The sequence below is a fragment of the Diaphorina citri genome, unplaced genomic scaffold (genome assembly GCF_000475195.1).
Source record: "Diaphorina citri unplaced genomic scaffold, Diaci psyllid genome assembly version 1.1 scaffold1425, whole genome shotgun sequence".
NCBI lineage: Eukaryota > Metazoa > Arthropoda > Insecta > Hemiptera > Psyllidae > Diaphorina > Diaphorina citri.
In genome coordinates this window covers 21741-41489 of record NW_007378851.1, presented here as the reverse complement: position 1 = coordinate 41489, position 19749 = coordinate 21741, and the positions used below count along the sequence as shown (strand labels likewise).

Genomic DNA, 19749 nt, shown 5'->3' with positions numbered 1-19749 from the left:
CTTAGGTCAATGTTTTTTTTTTTCTTTTTTTTTTGAGAGAGAGGTTTTTGAAAGAGGGAACTGTAACAACGGAGGTCTTATCGTCCCGAAATCGAAGGGAGAGGGAGGAGAGGGTAGGGAGGTATTAAGCCGTTCCGAGAACAAACCTTATAGGTATGTTTAGGATAAAGTCCACCCCGGGAATCGAACCTACGCCACGCCCTAGCTCTTACAAGGCAGGCGTCACTCACGCTCAGACTCTGATCTGTGGGACCGCGGTCTGTCAGAAGATCTTCAATGGCGGGCACTACGTGAGCTTTCAACTTGTAACGAGCACTTAAAGTTACGGCGCAACTTTTATTGAAGTTACGGCGCAACTTTTATTAAAGTTACGGCGCAACTCTTATTGCCATCATATAATTATCTCATAAATAATAAAGTTTTAGAGAGAGATAAAGTTTTATATTATAGCTAATTATGCAAATTATTATTCATTGTGTTTTGCCAGAAGCATGAGAAGGGGTAGCCAGCCTAATTAGCTTGGTTGATAGCGCGTCTGCCTTGTAAGCGCTAGTCCGTGGGTTCGATTCCCGCCCGGGGCGGATCTTATCCTGATGGGGTGATGTTCGTTCTCGTAACGGCTGACTTTTTCCTATCCTGTCTTCCTTCTCTCTTCGATTTCGGGACGATAAGACCTTGGGAGTTACAGTTCCCTCTGTCAAACCTCTTAAAATCTTAAGCCAAGTTTAAGCGCGAACCATCTACTGTCCTTAGTGTTAAAGCGGAAAAAAGAAGAGAGAGAGAGAGAGAGGGAGAGAGGGAGAGAGAGAGAGAGAAACTTTAATCTCAGGCTGTGGTCCTGGCCATAAGAAAATTTTCAAACTCACCTCCTATCCTGTCTTCCTTCTCTCTTCGATTTCGGGACGATAAGACCTTAGGAGTTACAGTTCCCTCTGTCAAACCTCTTTTTTTTTAAGTTTGGGAAGCGCTTGAACGAGAACTTTTTCCCCCCCGCAGGCTGTGGGATTCTCCAAGATCAAGTTTACTATCCAGATGATGATGATGGGAATTCGCTACGTCTCAAATCAAACCCTTTCACTTCGAACTTACCAACTAGACCCGCGGCTCTTAGAAGGCAGAGGCGCTACCCTCCAAGCTGGCTAGAATGGACTAAAATCTATTACACACTAAAAGCCAGGATTTTTTTTTTTTAAGAGGTTTGACAGAGGGAACTGTAACTGCTAGGGTCTTATCGTCCCGAAATCGAAGAGAGAAGGAAGACCTACCTAGTATTGGATCGGGATAGGAGAATGTCCCGGTCATAGCGTCCCGTACGGAGTCCCGGGACTTGAGATAATGATATAGTTACCTGGTATTGGATCGGGATAGGAGAATGTCCCGGTCATAGCGTCCCGTACGGAGTCCCGGGACTTGAGATAACGATATAGTTACCTAGTATTGGATCGGGATAGAACGTCCCGGTCATAGCGTCCCGTACGGAGTCCCGGGACTTGAGATAATGATATAGTTACCTAGTATTGGATCGGGATAGGAGAATGTCCCGGTCATAGCGTCCCGTACGGAGTCCCGGGACTTGAGATAATGATATAGTTACCTAGTATTGGATTGGGATAGGAGAATGTCCCGGTCATAGCGTCCCGTACGGAGTCCCGGAACTTGAGATAATGATATAGTTACCTAGTATTGGATCGGGATAGGAGAATGTCCCGGTCATAGCGTCCCGTACGGAGTCCCGGGACTTGAGATAATGATATAGTTACCTAGTATTGGATCGGGATAGAACGTCCCGGTCATAGCGTCCCGTACGGAGTCCCGGGACTTGAGATAATGATATAGTTACCTAGTATTGGATCGGGATAGGAGAATGTCCCGGTCATAAAAAAAAATAAATAATAATAATAAATAGGAACAAGGATAAAAACAAAGTGGATAAAACTATCAGGTAAAGTAAAGCAATAAAACTGTGTTAAGCACATTGCATACGTTAAATTAAATTACCGGCGTTCACATAAATCGTTTTCCTGACAGTCGGATGACTCTACCAACCTAGTTAGCTTAGTTGGTAGCGCGTCTGTCTTGTAAGCGCTAGGCCGCGAGTTCGATTCCCTCCCGGGCAGGATTTTATACTTAAAGGATAATGTCCGTTCTAGGAACGGCTGGCTTTCTCCTATTCTGTCCTATCTTTCTTCGGTTTTAGGATGATGACACCTTGGCAGTTACACTTTACAATTCCCTCTATCAAACCTCTTCAAAAAAAAACACTAGGTAATTAAATTGTATCTACCTAGGTACCTATCTTTTTTCAAGTTACTTACATTGCTCAGTTCGGAATCCGGTTTCAAATTGGCTCCCAAATCTAACTTGTGACAAAATATCAGCAGAGAAGTCATCAACTCATTTACTATGACATCACCAAAACTACTATCATCTAGAACCAGAAAAAGGAAAGGAATTTTAATTGTGTTGAGCAAGCATAAATGTTTGTCACAAATGTCGTTTCCAGCTAAATACTCTAAGCCAAATTTCATGACTTGACTTGGACTCGAACCACAAACCTCCAAGTTCAAAGCCCACCGTGGTAACCACTACGCCAGAGAAGTTGGTTGGAACCAAAAAAGGTACGGAATGAAGTGGTGTCAGGTAAATTTTGAGAACATATCTCACACTGTCCTTCAAGGGCTAATGCATTCGGGTAAAAACTGTGAGCAGAATGTCGATCCCTACGTAAAACTCCGAAAAAGTATCTTTAGAAGGTCGAAAATTTAATATTATCTGCCTGAACAATGAAAAACAGCACTGAAAAGAACAAAAGATTAGCAAATCAGAGTCGGATCTCGAGATTCTCTATGTTAGAGAGATTTTCCGTGAAAAAAAAAAAAAAAAAAAAGGTAAGGAATGAAGTGGTGTCAGGTAAATTTTGAGATAACATATCTCACACTGTCCTTCAAGGGCTAATGCATTCGGGTAAAAACTGTGAGCAGAATGACGATCCCTACGTAAAACTCCGAAAAAGTATCTTTAAAAGGTCGAAAATTTAATATTATCTGCCTGAACAATGAAAAACAGCACTGAAAAGAACAAAAGATTAGCCAATGAGAGTCGGATCTCGAGATTCTCTATGTTCGAGAGATTTTCCGTAGCGAAGCACGGGCAACTAGTAAAATCATATATGTAACTGATCTACCTACCTAATTTGTTTAATACCTATTCAGTTTATCATTATTCTTTGTAACTCACCGCACAAAGTCTCAGTTCTGCTTAGCAAGTGTCGCCACAGAGGTAAGTAGGCACGATAAGTGATAAGGGATTGGTTAGGAAGGTTGTCCGCATCAAAAGCCAAATCATGAGAACATGTCTGGATGACACTTTGATACACTGAGGGAGAAAAAAAAAAATAAATCCATAAAAACACAGAATAACTAAAATTAGAATATTATAGAAAACCAAGATTATTAAATATCTAAGATTTAAATTACACATTCTGGCAGCCTAGTCATTTTGAATGTAGCATGTAGTACGCCTGTTCTTGTTTAGACTGCGGGGGTAAAGGGACTTTTCAGTCCTATCCCAGCAGGATAAACAACGTATATTCTATTCTATTAAAAAATATAACTTGTCCACTCACCGAATTCCCGAACCAGTCCGTTCACGGCACCATCACATCCACATTTCTTCCACAGGCTCACCAAACTCTGGGTCAATTCTGAGCTCACTTCAGCCGCGGTCCGATAATCCAGCCTCGGGTAGAGAGATACGAGGTTCAGGCAAATAGACAGGAACGAGTTCCAAACAGGCTCACCAAACTCTGGGTCAATTCTGAGCTCACTTCAGCCGCGGTCCGATAATCCAGCCTCGGGTAGAGAGATACGAGGTTCAGACAAATAGACAGGAACGAGTTCCAGCTTTGAGTCGAGACTTGAGTGCTGGGTCCTTGAGTGATAGGTCCTTGAATGGTAGGTCCTTGAGTGATAAATCCTTCAGTGCCGGTGGAGATTCCTTGAGTGCCGGTTCCTGAAGTACCAGGGCCTTGAGTGCTGGTTCCAAGAGTTCTATGTCCTTGATTGCCGGTTCTTTGTGTACTAGTTCCTTGAGTGCCGACTCCTTGAGTGGAGATTCCTTGAGTTGCAGGATCTTGAGTGAAAATGTCTTCACAGGGCCTTGAGTGCTGGTTCCAAGAGTTCTAGGTCCTTGATTGCCAGTTCTTTGTGTACTAGTTCCTTGAGTGCCGACTCCTTGAGTGGAGATTCCTTGAGTTGTAGGATCTTGAGTGAAAATGTCTTCTGTGTTAATGGCTCCTTTAGTGGAAATTCTTTGACTGCTGCTCCCTGGAATGCCAGATTCTCGCGAAGAGATTCCTTGAGTGCCACTTCCTAGAGTACCAGCTCCTCCTTGAGTGCCAGGACCTTGAGTGGTAGGGACTTGAGTGGTTACTTTAGCGAGGAGATGGGAGAGAAGAAACACATAGTGGGATACAAGACGGGCGTTGGATTCCAGCGAGCTTTGTTCCAACTTCTGAAGTTCTAGACTGAAAATTAAAATTAATAGGCGCAGGATTATTAGTTCAAAGGTAAACGGGCCCTCCTTTTAGAGGTCACGGGTTCGATGCCCAAAATTAAAGAATAGCTAACTAGGCTGACGAGCCTAGTTAGCTTAGCCAGATTCTCGCGAAGAGATTCCTTGAGTGCCACTTCCTAGAGTACCAGCTCCTCCTTGAGTGCCAGGAACTTGAGTGCTGGTTCCCTGAGTGGTTACTTTAGCGAGGAGATGGGAGAGAAGAAACACATAGTGGGATACAAGACGGGCGTTGGATTCCAGCGAGCTTTGTTCCAACCTCTGAAGTTCTAGACTGAAAATTAAAATTAATAGCCGCACGATTATTAGTTCAAAGGTAAACGGGCTCTCCTTTTAGAGGTCACGGGTTCGATGCCCAAAATTAAAGTATAGCTAACTAGGCTGACGAGCCTAGTTAGCTTGTCTCAGTTCTGCTTAGCAAGTGTCGCCACAGAGGTAAGTAGGCACGATAAGTGATAAGGGATTGGTTAGGAAGGTTGTCCGCATCAAACGCCAAATCATGAGAACATGTCTGGATGACACTTTGATACACTGAGGGAGAAAAAAAAAAATAAATCCATAAAAACACAGAATAACTAAAATTAGAATATTATAGAAAACCAAGATTATTAAATATCTAAGATTTAAATTACACATTCTGGCAGCCTAGTCATTTTGAATGTAGCATGTAGCACGCCTGTTCTTGTTTAGACTGCGGGAGTAAAGGGACTTTTCAGTCCTATCCCAGCAGGATAAACAAGGTATATTCTATTCTATTAAAAAATATAACTTGTCCACTCACCAAATTCCCGAATCAGTCCGTTCACGGCACCATCACATTCACATTTCTTCCACAGGCTCACCAAACTCTGGGTCAATTCTGAGCTTACTTCAGCCGCGGTCCGATAATCCAGCCTCGGGTAAAGAGATACGAGGTTCAGACAAATAGACAGGAACGAGTTCCAACTTTGAGTCGAGACTTGAGTGCTGGGTCCTTGAGTGATAAATCCTTGAGTGCCGGTGGAGATTCCTTGAGTGCTAGCTTTTTGAGTGCCGGTTCCTGAAGTACCAGGGCCTTGAGTGCTGGTTCCAAGAGTTCTAGGTCCTTGATTGCCAGTTCTTTGTGTACTAGTTCCTTGAGTGCCGACTCCTTGAGTAGAGATTCCTTGAGTTGTAGGATCTTGAGTGAAAATGTCTTCAGTGTTAATGGCTCTTTTAGTGGAAATTCTTTGACTGCTGCTCCCTGGAATGCCAGATTCTCGCGAAGAGATTCCTTGAGTGCCACTTCCTAGAGTACCAGCTCCTCCTTGAGTGCCAGGAACTTGAGTGCTGGTTCCCCGAGTGGAAGGGACTTGAGTGGTTACTTTAGCGAGGAGATGGGAGAGAAGAAACACATAGTGGGATACAAGACGGGCGTTGGATTCCAGCGAGCTTTGTTCCAACTTCTGAAGTTCTAGACTGAAAATTAAAATTAATAGACGTACGATTATTAGTTCAAAGGTAAATGAGCCCTCCTTTTAGAGGTCACGGGTTCGATGCCCAAAATTAAAGTATAGCTAACTAGGCTGACTCGTCCTGTAGGTAATGTAATTTAAATAAGAGTGTTCTCACTCCCACTAACGCACGACACGATTTTTTCCTTAACGACTTAAACTTATAAGTAAACATGGGTCCACACTATGGTCCCCCATCGGTGACGTAGCGTAGTGGTCAATGAAATCGGTGTCGGTGAGTTGTGGACACCGACTTAAAAAATTACCAAATTAAGGCTAGCTGCTTTAAGAGATTTGACAGTGGGAACTGTAACTACTGAGGTCTTATCGTCCCGAATCGAAGAGAGAAGGAAGACAGGATAGGAAAAAGCCAGCCATTCGGAGAACGAACATTATCCCATCAGGATAAAATCCGCCCCGGGCGGGAATCGCGGCCTAGCGCTTACAAGGCAGCATTCTCTTCATTTTCCTCATTCGGTTCACTATAAAAGCTCCTGACCTCGCGTCCTATCTTCAGACTACAAGATATTTCCAACCTACATCACATACGTTATTAATCAATTTTCACCGAGTTCAGTTTAGAATTTCCGAGTTAGGTTTAGAATTTTCTTCTAGTTGTTTAGAATTTTCTTCGCCATGAAGAACTTTATTTTGGTTTTGGTCCTGATGGCGATCGTCTGTTTGGCAAGTGTGTTTGGCACCCCAGTGAAAGGTGAGTTTTTTTGGTCCCGACGAGGCATAAGCGTATTACGGCCTGGGGTCCCAGGTTCAATTCCCGGAGTGACAAAAAAATATAGGCAAAAAAAAAAAAAAAAAAAAAAAAAAAAAAAAATGTATGTGGGATCCCGATATGGAAAATAAATCCCGGGTTTATCTATTACACACTAAAAGCCAAGAAAAACGTTTCAGAAATAAGGCTGGAGAGGAAAAAAATTGCTGGATCGTTGCGAAAATACTCGTATTTGGATTTCCTAGTACTAAATAAGAGAACACTAGTCGCGAAAGGCACTCCGGTTCATTCAGTCATTCTATTCATTTTCCTCATTCGGTTCACTATAAAAGCTCCTGACCTCGCGTCCTATCTTCAGACTACAAGATATTTCCAACCTACAGCATCACATACGTTATTAATCAATTTTCACCGAGTTCAGTTTAAGAATTTCCGAGTTCGGTTTAGAATTTTCTTCTAGTTGTTTAGAATTTTCTTCGCCATGAAGAACTTCATTTTGGTTTTGGTCCTGATGGCGATCGTCTGTTTGGCAAGTGTGTTTGGCACCCCAGTGAAAGGTGAGTTTTTTTGGCCACGACGAGGCATAAGCGTATTACGGCCTGGGGTCCCAGGTTCAATTCCCGGAGTGACAAAAAAATATAGAGTAGAAATAAAGGTGGCAATCTCTCTGCATTATAGTCCTTTTTAAGAAGTGAATTGTAACTAGTGACGATTTTTCTTATAGTTTTCTTGTCTATTTGTCTCATTATAATTTCCAAATTTCAAACAGTTTGTCTGAACCAGATAATAGTGCTTATTTATACTGCTCGCATAGGACTGAAAAGTCCCTTTACTCCAGCAGTAGGCTACTACTATTATTGTCGTTCTCGCATAGGACTGAAAAGTCCCTTTACTCCAGCAGTAGGCTACTACTATTATTGTGGTCAAATTCTCAAATTAGGATTGAGGATAAAATTCCATACCTCGGCTGGGATTGAACCCACGCCCTCCTGTTTACCAGGCGAGCGCCTTGACCACTAAATAGGACTGAAAAGTCCCTTTACTCCAGCAGTAGGCTACTACTATTATTGTGGTCAAATTCTCAAATTATATTGAGGATTCCATACCTCGGCTGGGATTGAACCCACGCCCTCCTGTTTACCAGGCGAGCGCCTTGACCACTACACCACCGAGGCAGGACAAAGCAAATTTCGTCACTAATTTCAGTAATTTAGGGCCTATCTTTGAAGCAAAATTTACTGGACCGATTTACTTGCATTTTCAACCTGGATGCATTTTCAAAGGCAATATGATATAATGATATTCTATTCAGGTTTTTTAAGCATTTTTTTTAGGGTTAGGGGCCCTTACATGTGAATTGTACGTCTCAGCTTAGGCAAAAGAATCTGAGAGAGGTCTACAGTTCACAGAACTGTCCTTTTTATGAGACAACAAATTTTCCTTTTATTGTTTTCCTAGCCAGCCTATAGTTAGCTTAGTTGGTAGTGCGTCTGCCCTGTAAGCGCTAGGCCGCGGGTTCGATTCCCGCCCGGGGCGGATTTTATCCTGCTGGGATAATGTGCGTTCTCGGAACGGCTGGCTTTCTTCTATCCTGTCTTCCTTCTCTCTTCGATTTCGGGACGATAAGACCATAGCAGTTACAGTTCCCTCTGTCAAACCTCTTAAAAAAAAGCATATGCTGTAGAACTTGAACTTGTATTTGAAGAGTTTTAAATGCGTCATTGTTTGCTTTTTGCTATGCTCAAGGCATCGTATGGAACTCACTCAAAAAAGGAAAGAAGGTCACATCAAGCCATCATGTGTTATGCCGATCAGACAGTCTGACGGACCCATGTTTATCAATCCTGTCTTCCTTCTCTCTTCGATTTCGGGACGATAAGACCATAGCAGTTACAGTTCCCTCTGTCAAACCTCTTTAAAAAAAAATGTTTTCCTATTATTCAATTTTCCTATTGTTTCCTTTTCTGCTATTATTCTGAGCTAGTTCTACAGTTAACCAATCCACTGATTCTATTTGACATTCTCAGGAGACCCCGCTGAAAACGTGAGGCCAGTACGTTCCGCCGATCCAAGCAAGGGAAAAGGTGGTGGATATTACAAGGGAGGCGGTGGAGGTGGCTACTACAAAGGAGGTGGAGGTGGATACAAGGGCGGCTACAAGGGCGGCAAAGGACACCATGGGTGAGATTTTTTTCCCTGACAATGGAGCAGTTGCAAATGGGTAAAAATTGTTAATAAAAGGTCGATTCCTACGTAAAAAGTTGTGAAAAATCCAAATCTGAGGTCAAAACTCGGAAAAAGTAACTTTAAAAGATCGAAAATTCAATTTTTAATTGCCGTTCTAATGAAAAAGTTCAAAGAGTTGTGACGTCAGATTTTACGTCAAAATGCGCTTGCACACAAACAAACGAAGCGGGAGTCATAAATTATGACGTCATCGCCTACGGGAGCGTATGCCGTGAAGTCAAAGTTCACGATTTACCGGTGTTTTTTAAATCGATTCATCTCGGGCTCTAGAAGTCGTAGAAGAAAAAGAAAAATTCCGTTGGTCCTCATTTTGCCTGCTCTATGACTTTGCAATATCACCCAAGCAAGCGCAACTGATCTATTTAAGGTTTTCCAGTCCAGACAGCTTAAATAATAATCTCTTTTTCTTCGCCTTTTCCCGTGTTCGGACAGGGTCGGCGTTTTTCGTCAGCCTCTCAATCAGCCCTAGCTAGGGTGATTGCTTTGGGCTGACATTTGGATTTGGCTACAACTTTTACGAGTGGATGCCCTTCGCACTCAAACTCTGTTAATTCTTTAGCAAGGGAAATTCAGACTGGTATAATATTCCTTGTTTAAAATCCTCCAGCCAGACTGATTTCTTTCTTCATTGATTGCAGATAAGTGATTCACATCACTTCAGTCCATCCATCATCCTACACTCTTCACTCCTGTACATTTGGATAGCTGAACTTTGACGTCACGGCATACGCTCCCGTACTCGATGACGTCACATCAAATGTCCCGAGCAAAGCTCCCTCACAGGGAACACATTAATGTGTTTGTGCGCATACGTTTCTGCACATTTCTTTCTGCTCCCTCCGCAAGCGTGCTTGCATACTGGCGCTACCTAGCGGACGAAAAAAACAACTGCGTAAAGTCTGACGTCACACATCTTTGAACTCTTTCATTAGAACGGCAATTAAAAATTGAATTTTTGACCTTTTCAATTTACTTTTTTGGAGTTTTGACTCCAGATTTGGATTTTTCACAACTTTTTACGTATAGGAATCGACCATTTATTTATATAATTTTTACCCATTTGCAACTGCTCCATTCATGTTGGGATTTGGGAGTAAAGGTAAGTAGACGTCTGCATAATATATATAGAATTTTTTCGTCCAGCCTTTCAAAAAGAAGAATAGTTTGATAAAAGGGAACTGTAACAACGGACGTCTAATCGTCCCGATAGCGAAGAACTAAGGAGGACAGGAGACAGAGACCCGTTTCAAATTGGCTCCCAAATCTAACTTGTGACAAAATATCAGCAGAGAAGTCATCAACTCATTTACTATGACATCACCAAAGCTACTACCATCATCTAGAACCGGAAAAAGGAAAGGAATTTTAATTGTGTTGAGCATAAATGCTTGTCACAAATGTCGTTTCCAGCTAAATACTCGTGCCACACACTATCAGGTGGTCCTGTTCAGGCAGACCTGTTCAGGTATACCAGTCAGATTTACTTGATCAACAAGAAGGCGAGAAGCAAAGCTACGAAGTTCCGTGTCCGAATCCTGAGTGATGCACTCCTGGCGGACAAAATGGGAACTATGATATAGGGGTCGAGTGGATTTGAACACATCACATACATTCAGGCACACTCCATTTGTCAAGGGTCTAGGTTTACCTTGCCCTTGGGATCAATTTAATTTAAAAAAGCCATTTACGGATGAAATTTTATAATGAAACAATAAGTTGAGTATTCCGAGACCGAACCTTATCTGTTTAGGTAGTTTAGTATAAAGTTCCTGAAGAAATGCACTGTAGTACCGGGGTGGGCATTTCAGACGAATTTTCTGTCAAAATAAATAAATAAATAAATAAAGTATAAAGTTCGCCCCGTGTGAGAATCGAACCCGCAATAAAATTTTGGATTTATTGGTGATTTATTTTCACTAGGTCGCGGGTTCGATTCCCGCCCGGGGCGGATTTTATCCTGATGGGATAATGTTCGTCCTCGGAACGGCTGGCTTTCTCCTATCCTGTCTTTCTTCTCTCTTCGATTTCGGGACGATGAGACCCTGGCAGTTACAGTTCCCTCTGTCAAACCTCTTAAAAAAAATCTTACCATAAGTGTAGTTATAACAAACTGAGCATGGCTAGTGCACAGTTGTATTTCAGAAGAGTAATAGTGCATCATTTGAATTGATAGATCAGCAAATAGTTGTCGGATAAGAATGTCGCTATCACAGCCCAACTTGATGAGTACAGGGAACATCTGGGAACAAAGAAAAAGATAGATTTACACTCTGCGTACAGATGGGTGAAGGGTGAGTGAGTTGTAAAAAAAAAGAACTACTCTTTTCAGTGAACTACTCAGTCAATGACTCCTAGGGGTTGGATGGAAGAGCAGAATAGAATACACCTTGTTTGTACTGCCAGAATGAGACTGAGAAGTCCTTTTTCGGATAAGAATGTCGCTATCACAGCCCAACTTGATGAGTACAGGGAACATCTGGGAACAAAGAAAAAGATAGATTTACACTCTGCGTAGAGATGGGTGAAGGGTGAGTGAGTTGTAAAAAAAGAACTACTCTTTTCAGGGAACTACTCAGGCAATGACTCAGATCCTAGGGGTTGGATGGAAGAGCAGAATAGAATATACCTTGTTTATACTGCCAGAATGAGACTGAGAAGTCCCTTTACTCCCGCAGTCTAAACAAGGTCTTATTTTCAGAGGTAAAGTTTACACTTATGTAATTAAAACCGTGTTTAACATAGGGGGAAAAAAGAACGTACTACGCTTGCACGCCGGAAGTCCAGAGTTCGATTTAGTCTCGTGAGGACAATTGAGTAGCTACTTTAATCCAGTAGCGACCAGTGGTGGCATTACCAGTGTAAAAAGATTATTGAAATATGGAAATTGATTGCAAAGGAGGGACTTAGTAATGTTGTAATACCCACAGAAGTTGTGAAAAAGTTAGAAAGTTCTGCTTTTTATCACAAAGAATTTGAGTTTTGATATTTTCTCTTACCTTCTCAAACATTTCATCCCGTTCGCTCCCCTTCCGGGATCCGTCCTGCTTATTATTTCCCAACAGGAGGAGAGTTGTGCTATGCAGAAATTCACACGCAGACACGCGCATGCGTCGATTACTCGATGAGGAACCAAGGGAGATGATTCTATCCATAAACACGTCTGTAGAGAATAGAATAGAATAGAATTATTTCCCAACAGGAGGAGAGTTGTGCTGTGCAGAAATTCACACGCAGACACGCGCATGCGTCGATTACTCGATGAGGAACCAAGGGAGATGATTCTATCCATAAACACGTCTGTAGAGAACAAATAGAATAGAACAGGATGAGAGGCAAGAGGCATACTACGGGATGGGTCATGGGCATGCTACGACACAGACCACATGAGGCTAATGTAGCAGTTGTTTCATTGCTATGAAATTTAAAGAATGCTATCAAACCAGTAGTATTCCAAAATTGTAGTCATAAAAACAACAATCTGGTGTGAACATCACACGACTTTCCTTATCCTATTGAATGATGCTTATTTGAGTGTTCTTTTACCCTAACTTTTACAATATCTCTAACCGTTTTGTCGCTATAGCTGAAAACCGCCAAAAAACGGTCGAAATCTGTCCAAAAGCGGTCAAAATACCGCCAAGCGCAGCAACCATCTCTACCAAACGTTTTGTGTTACATCCTTGTCACATTTGTGAACTACAAACCAAATTTCAAGTCTCTAGTTTGTACCGTTCCCCAGATATTGTTAAATTACACCGAAAACCGCCAAAAAGCGGCAATATGCCGCCAACCGTTGCACCGATCTTAACCAAAGTTTTGTGTCGCATCCTTGTCACATTTGACGGCTACATACCAAATTTCAAGTCTCTAGCTCTCACCGTTCCCGAGACATTTTGTTTACAGACAGACACGATTTAGGCTCTAGGGACCTCAAAACGTGTTTTGACACTAAAAACTGACCATCGAAAATTTGACCCGATTACATTACTGTCCTTCCTATAGGATAAAGAAAGTAATAAAAACGGTTAATAATTCACACTTAGTATTCTTACCCAAATAGATAGGAATCTTAGCCGTAACATACGGCACATTGAACAGGAGTCTCTGGCTGCACGCTTCGCTCAGGTTCTCGCGGTTGCCTTCTCGACTCACAATCTGAGAGGCCAGGTTCGAATCCAGGAGGGACAAAAAGTAGACGATGGAGGTTTGGACATTTAAAACGAGTACAAATTTTTGTCGATGGTGGGATTCGAACCCGGGACCTTCTGCATGGCAAGCAAGCGCGTTACCACTGGACCAACCTTTACTCCCGCAGTCTAAACAAGGTCTTATTTTCAGAGGTAAAGTTTACACCTATGTAATTAAAACCGTGTTTAACATAGGGGAAAAACGAACGTACTACGCTTGCACACCGGAAGTCCAGAGTTCGATTTAGTCTCGTGAGGACAATTGAGTAGCTACTTTAATCGAGTAGCGACCAGTGGTGGCATTACCAGTGTAAAAAGATTATTGAAATATGGAAATTGATTGCAAAGGAGGGACTTAGTAATGTTGTAATACCCACAGAAGTTGTGAAAAAGTTAGAAAGTTCTGCTTTTTATCACAAAGAATTTGAGTTTTGATATTTTCTCTTACCTTCTCAAACATTTCATCCCGTTCGCTCCCCTTCCGGGATCCGTCCTGCTTATTATTTCCCAACAGGAGGAGAGTTGTGCTATGCAGAAATTCACACGCAGACACGCGCATGCGTCGATTACTCGATGAGGAACCAAGGGAGATGATTCTATCCATAAACACGTCTGTAGAGAATAGAATAGAATAGAATTATTTCCCAACAGGAGGAGAGTTGTGCTGTGCAGAAATTCACACGCAGACACGCGCATGCGTCGATTACTCGATGAGGAACCAAGGGAGATGATTCTATCCATAAACACGTCTGTAGAGAATAGAATAGAATAGAATTATTTCCCAACAGGAGGAGAGTTGTGCTGTGCAGAAATTCACACGCAGACACGCGCATGCGTCGATTACTCGATGAGGAACCAAGGGAGATGATTCTATCCATAAACACGTCTGTAGAGAATAGAATAGAATAGAATTATTTCCCAACAGGAGGAGAGTTGTGCTGTGCAGAAATTCACACGCAGACACGCGCATGCGTCGATTACTCGATGAGGAACCAAGGGAGATGATTCTATCCATAAACACGTCTGTAGAGAATAGAATAGAATAGAATTATTTCCCAACAGGAGGAGAGTTGTGCTGTGCAGACAGACAGACAGACACACACACGGACCAATGGCTGAAACTTTGGATTTAGGCTCTAGGGACCTCAAAACGTGTTTTGACACTAAAAACTGACCATCGAAAATTTGACCCGATTACATTACTGTCCTTCCTATAGGATAAAGAAAGTAATAAAAACGGTTAATAATTCACACTTAGTATTCTTACCCAAATAGATAGGAATCTTAGCCGTCACATACGGCACATTGAACAGGAGTCTCTGGCTGCACGCTTCGCTCAGGTTCTCGCGGTTGCCTTCTCGACTCACAATCTGAGAGGCCAGGTTCGAATCCAGGAGGGACAAAAAGTAGACGATGGAGGTTTGGACATTTCGAAGCTGCGAGGTTTGCTCGTAGGATTCGATGTATTTCTTCTTCTTGATGTGCGCTAACTTGTTCGACCTGTGAAATTAAGATTTCTTTTGAATTGGTTTGATAGAGGGAACTGTAACTGCTAGGGTCTTATCTTATCGTCCCGAAATCGAAGAGAGAAGGAAGGCAGGATGGAAGAAAGCCTGCCGTTCCGCGAACGAACCTTCCTCGGTGGTGTAGTGGTCAAGACGCTTGCCTGGTAAACAGGAGGGCGTGGGTTCAATCCCAGTCGAGGTATGGAATTTTATCTTCAATATAAATTGAGAATTTGAGCACAATAATAGTAGTGGCCTACTGTTGGACTAAAGGGACTTTTCAGTTCTATGTGAGCTCAATTTTTACCTAGTATTGGATCGGGACAGGAGAATGTCCCGGTCAGTCTCGCTATAGAACACAGCGTCCCGTACGCAGTCCCGAGATTTGAGATAGGGATTCATACAGGGTAGCAGTGGGGCGATAAAGTCAGCCATGGTGTGAGGTGATAGATGAGACACCCAGTATGTCAGAACTGACATGCCAGTCTCGGCAAGGTCCAAATCGTTCAGGCCGAGCTCGAAAATAATCTGGAAAAAAAAATCAATTAATTAATTATTTGATTAAAGACTCGGTAGCTTTGTGAAGGTCCATTTTTCTTTTTTTTTTTTTCTTTCAGACACCGAAGCGAATACAATAGTCCGTCCCTTATACCTTTTTATTACTATTGTAATAATAAAGGAAGGACGGACTAAAAAGTTACGGAATGAAGTGGTGTCAGGTAAATGTTGAGATAACATATCTCACACTGTCCTTCAAGGGCTAATGCATTCGGGTAAAAACTGTGAGCTGAATGACGATCCCTACGTAAAACTATCTTTAAAAGGTCGAAAATTTAATATTATCTGCATGAACAATGAAAAACAGCACTGAAAAGAACAAAGGATTAGCAAATCAGAGTCGGATCTCGAGATTTTCCGTAGCGAAGCACGGGCAACTAGTAAAATCATATAGGTTTGACAGAGGGAACTGTAACTGCTATGGTCTTATCGTCCCGAAAATCGAAGAGAGAAGGAAGACAGGATAGGAGAAAGACAGCCGTTCCGAGAACGAACATTGTATAAAATCCTGCCCGGGAGGGGATCGAACTCGCGGCCTAGCGCTTACAAGACAGACGCGCTACCAAGCAAGCTAACTAGGCTGGTAGAGTCATCCGACTGTTCAGTCAGGAAAACGAAGTATCTAGTATTCGTTTTCCGTACAACCCAATATTTTTACTTTCTATTACCCTTACGTATAGGGAACCTATACAAGGTAATGAGAAAGTATTGCAATCGGTTCGATACTCCCCTGTGTCAACAAATTTCCCTTTTATTTGTGAACCATTAACAAGTACTTTAAAAGATCGAAAATTCAATTTTTAATTGCCGTTCTAATGAAAAAGTTCAAAGAGTTGTGACGTCAGATTTTACGTCAAAATGCGCTTGCACACAAACAAACGAAGCGGGAGTCATAAATTATGACGTCATCGCCTACGGGAGCGTATGCCGTGAAGTCAAAGTTCACGATTTACCGGTGTTTTTTAAATCGATTCATCTCGGGCTCTAGAAGTCGTAGAAGAAAAAGAAAAATTCCGTTGGTCCTCATTTTGCCTGCTCTATGACTTTGCAATATCACCCAAGCAAGCGCAACTGATCTATTTAAGGTTTTCCAGTCCAGACAGCTTAAATAATAATCTCTTTTTCTTCGCCTTTTCCCGTGTTCGGACAGGGTCGGCGTTTTTCGTCAGCCTCTCAATCAGCCCTAGCTAGGGTGATTGCTTTGGGCTGACATTTGGATTTGGCTACAACTTTTACGAGTGGATGCCCTTCGCACTCAAACTCTGTTAATTCTTTAGCAAGGGAAATTCAGACTGGTATAATATTCCTTGTTTAAAATCCTCCAGCCAGACTGATTTCTTTCTTCATTGATTGCAGATAAGTGATTCACATCACTTCAGTCCATCCATCATCCTACACTCTTCACTCCTGTACATTTGGATAGCTGCTGAATCCTCCTCTGCCTGCATCTCCAATCCGAGGTCCCGGGTTCGATTCCCGACGGTATCATTTTTATGATTCCAACACAGGAGACAAGTGTTGAACCAGTGCAGGATCCTGGAAATAAGAAATACATTGTATTCTATAGCTGCTGATTAATACTCATATGTATAACCTGGTCTAGATATGATTCCAACACAGGAGACAAGTGTTGAACCAGTGCAGGATCCTGGAAATAAGAAATACATTGTATTCTATAGCTGCTGATTAATACTCATATGTATAACCTGGTCTAGATATGATTCCAACACAGGAGACAAGTGTTGAACCAGTGCAGGATCCTGGAAATAAGAAATACATTGTATTCTATAGCTGCTGATTAATACTCATATGTATAACCTGGTCTAGATATGATTCCAACACAGGAGACAAATGTTTAACCAGTGCAGGGTCCTGGAAAAATGAGAGAAAACAATCAAAACACATTTAAGTAACGACATAGAGTCAATAGATCAAAACCCCTTGGAAAAAAAAAAAAAAAAAAAATGGTGGTCACTTACCTAAGGTACAGCGTTCTTTTCAGGAACGCGTGAAACATGGTTGCCAGATGTTGTCGCGAAGCATCGTTTCCGGCAACATTGCATTCGACAAATCGAGATAGTCCTTTGATGGTGAGCTTGTTTTTGTTACGGCCCGACACATTGGTGGACCGTAGGGTCGACAGGGAGGCCATTTCCTTTTCGAAATATTCCATGAAGTACTGGGAAAGTAGAACAATATTAGCAGATTAGCATAGAATTAAGGTCGAAACACATAACCGCACTGAGCCCGCGTCGGGACACATAACCGCAACCAAAAATGAAATGGAATGTAGTGTGGTTCTTACCTCGTAACTGATAAGATAGGGCTTACCAGAAAGTGAGTCAGGATATAGAATAAAGGATACTTCCTGGTAAGATGATGACGTTTAGGCCGCTGGATTTTTGGCTCGGATCCACAAATAATTTATGTAATTTTGAAGCACTTGATTGAGCATTCCGCTCGTTAAAGGAGGCACAAATAAATTTGAAAAGGTTCAAAAGTTTGAGCTTTCCGCTCCACAAGAGATTAAAAATTACGAGATTTTTATGCAAGATTGCAAGGGCACAAAGAGCTTTCCGCTCGAGAATTGAGAAGCTTAAGACTTAATAGAAATCACAAGCAATATTAACTTACAGCTGTATGCAGTTATATGTGTGTCCCGACCTTTAATAGGTAAACTAGAAGTCTAAATTTTACATATTCTTGTGCAAATTTAAATGATAAAGTAAGACTACCTAAATTTCTATGAATTATTTAAGGTGAAGTTCAAAGCCTCTTTAAAATTTTCACAATATTACTAAGAATCTCTTTCACTAATTATGTTAAATATATTAATTTTCCTTTTGCTATGGAATTCTTTTGTCGTTACTCGATAAAGTACCCACTGAATTGTGTGTTTTTTAAAAGAGAGAGTTTATAAAAATAGGCTTTCAATTAATATTACTTCATTAATGAGCTAGAATCATAAGCATACTTTTTTGTTTTTGTTCTATTATGTTATGAGTTCTGAGCTTGATTCATCAATAAATATTATGAAAGTATTTGCTTGAAAAAAAAGGCCTTTACCTTAATGGCAACAATGCAAGGAATTCTCGCATTTTGATTGGTTCCTTCATTTTGGGTCGATGACTCCTTGCTCTCATATCCATCTGAACAGGGTATAGGTAGTGATACAAATTTCTTGACCCCGCCGGGAATCGAACCCGGGTCTCCCGCGTGCAAGGCGAGCGCAGTGACCACTATGCCATGGGAGCTGGTATGCAGTTATGTGTCCCGACCTTTAATAGGGAACCTAGAAGTCTAAATTTTACATATTCTTGTGCAAATTTAAATGATAAAGTAAGACTACCTAAAATGCTATGAATTATTTAAGGTGAAGTTCAAAGCCTCTTTAAAAATTTCACAATATTACTAAGAACCTCTTTCACTAAAGAGGACGTTGAGTTGAGGACTGAGTTCTCAATCCTGAAAGCTGTCTCGTTGAGATTAAGAGGAACAAGGCAGATTGTTAAGCCTTATTCTTTTGATGGAGCTGGCTTGATGTATATTGTTGATTGAGAAAAAAAAAAATAAAAATTATGTTAAATATATTAATTTTCCTTTTGCTATGGAATTCTATTGTCGTTACTCGATAAAGTACCCACTGAATTGTGTGTGTTTTTTAAAAGAGAGAGTTTATAAAAATAGGCCTATACCTTAATGGCAACAATGCAAGGAATTCTCGCATTTTGATTGGTTCCTTCATTTTGGGTCGGTGACTCCTTGCTTTCATATCCATCTGAACAGGGTATAGGTACTTTTAATATTGCTATAGGTTACCTTATAAATCGCAACACTCTGGATTCCACCTTGCTCGCTCACAAACGTAGCTACATGTACGTAGAACTTATCTAATGCTTCCTCAATAGCTCTGTTATCTTCCTCTCCCTCAAAATTAGACAGGAGCTCGGTGAAATATCTAAAGCCCTTTGCTATAGATTACCTTATAAATCGCAACACTCTGGATTCCACCTTGCTCGCTCACAAACGTAGCTACATGTACGTAGAACTTATCTAATGCTTCCTCAATAGCTCTGTTATCTTCCTCTCCCTCAAAATTAGACAGGAGCTCGGTGAGTTGAGAATGCCACAATGCATACTCCGGAATGAGAAGTGACGAGAACACGTCTGTGTGGTCCGCGAATAGTTTGAGACATGCTGGAAAAAAAAGAAGCAATAAAAAATAGAAGGTGAAAAATTATTATTAATAAAAATATTAGTTTGAGCCAGACTAGTTAGCTTATAAGGTAGCGCTTTATAAGCGGTAATATAATGACTTTGAGTTGAGAATGCCACAATGCATACTCCGGAATGAGAAGTGACGAGAACACGTCTGTGTGGTCCGCGAATAGTTTGAGACATGCTGGGAAAAAAAAGAAGCAATAAAAAATTTAAGGTGAAAAATTATTAATAATAATAAAATATTAGTTTGAGCCAGG

The 19749-nt window shown here is 41.4% G+C and overlaps 2 protein-coding genes across 4 annotated transcripts in view; one reads left to right on the top strand and one right to left on the bottom strand.

The window, feature by feature from the left end:
* LOC103515841 overlaps nt 1-19749 on the bottom strand; it is a 28552-nt gene that overhangs the window by 2802 nt on the left and 6001 nt on the right. Inside the window, exons 6-16 of the mRNA XM_026828418.1 lie at nt 19551-19673; nt 19283-19468; nt 19091-19242; nt 17251-17450; nt 5354-6009; nt 4972-5103; nt 4667-4841; nt 3894-4525; nt 3626-3805; nt 3238-3375; nt 2316-2428 (exon numbers count right to left, since the gene is read on the bottom strand). Coding sequence (XP_026684219.1) covers nt 2316-2428; nt 3238-3375; nt 3626-3805; nt 3894-4525; nt 4667-4841; nt 4972-5103; nt 5354-6009; nt 17251-17450; nt 19091-19242; nt 19283-19468; nt 19551-19673 — 2687 coding nt within the window. The remainder of the gene's footprint in view (nt 1-2315; nt 2429-3237; nt 3376-3625; nt 3806-3893; nt 4526-4666; nt 4842-4971; nt 5104-5353; nt 6010-17250; nt 17451-19090; nt 19243-19282; nt 19469-19550; nt 19674-19749) is intronic.
* On the top strand, nt 6554-16763 carry LOC103515838 (dormancy-associated protein 2-like). 3 transcript variants are annotated; one of them, XM_008480781.3, is made up of 3 exons: nt 6554-6756; nt 8802-8955; nt 9660-9737. In XM_008480781.3, the coding sequence occupies exons 1-3, from the start codon at nt 6681-6683 to the stop codon at nt 9661-9663; spliced, it is 234 nt and encodes a 77-aa protein (XP_008479003.1). In that variant the 5' UTR covers nt 6554-6680; the 3' UTR covers nt 9664-9737. The 3 variants fall into 3 exon arrangements, with proteins under 3 accessions (XP_008479003.1, XP_026684218.1, XP_008479002.1); XM_026828417.1 differs by lacking the exons at nt 6554-6756; nt 9660-9737 and adding exons at nt 7121-7331; nt 16628-16763; XM_008480780.3 differs by lacking the exon at nt 6554-6756 and adding an exon at nt 7123-7331.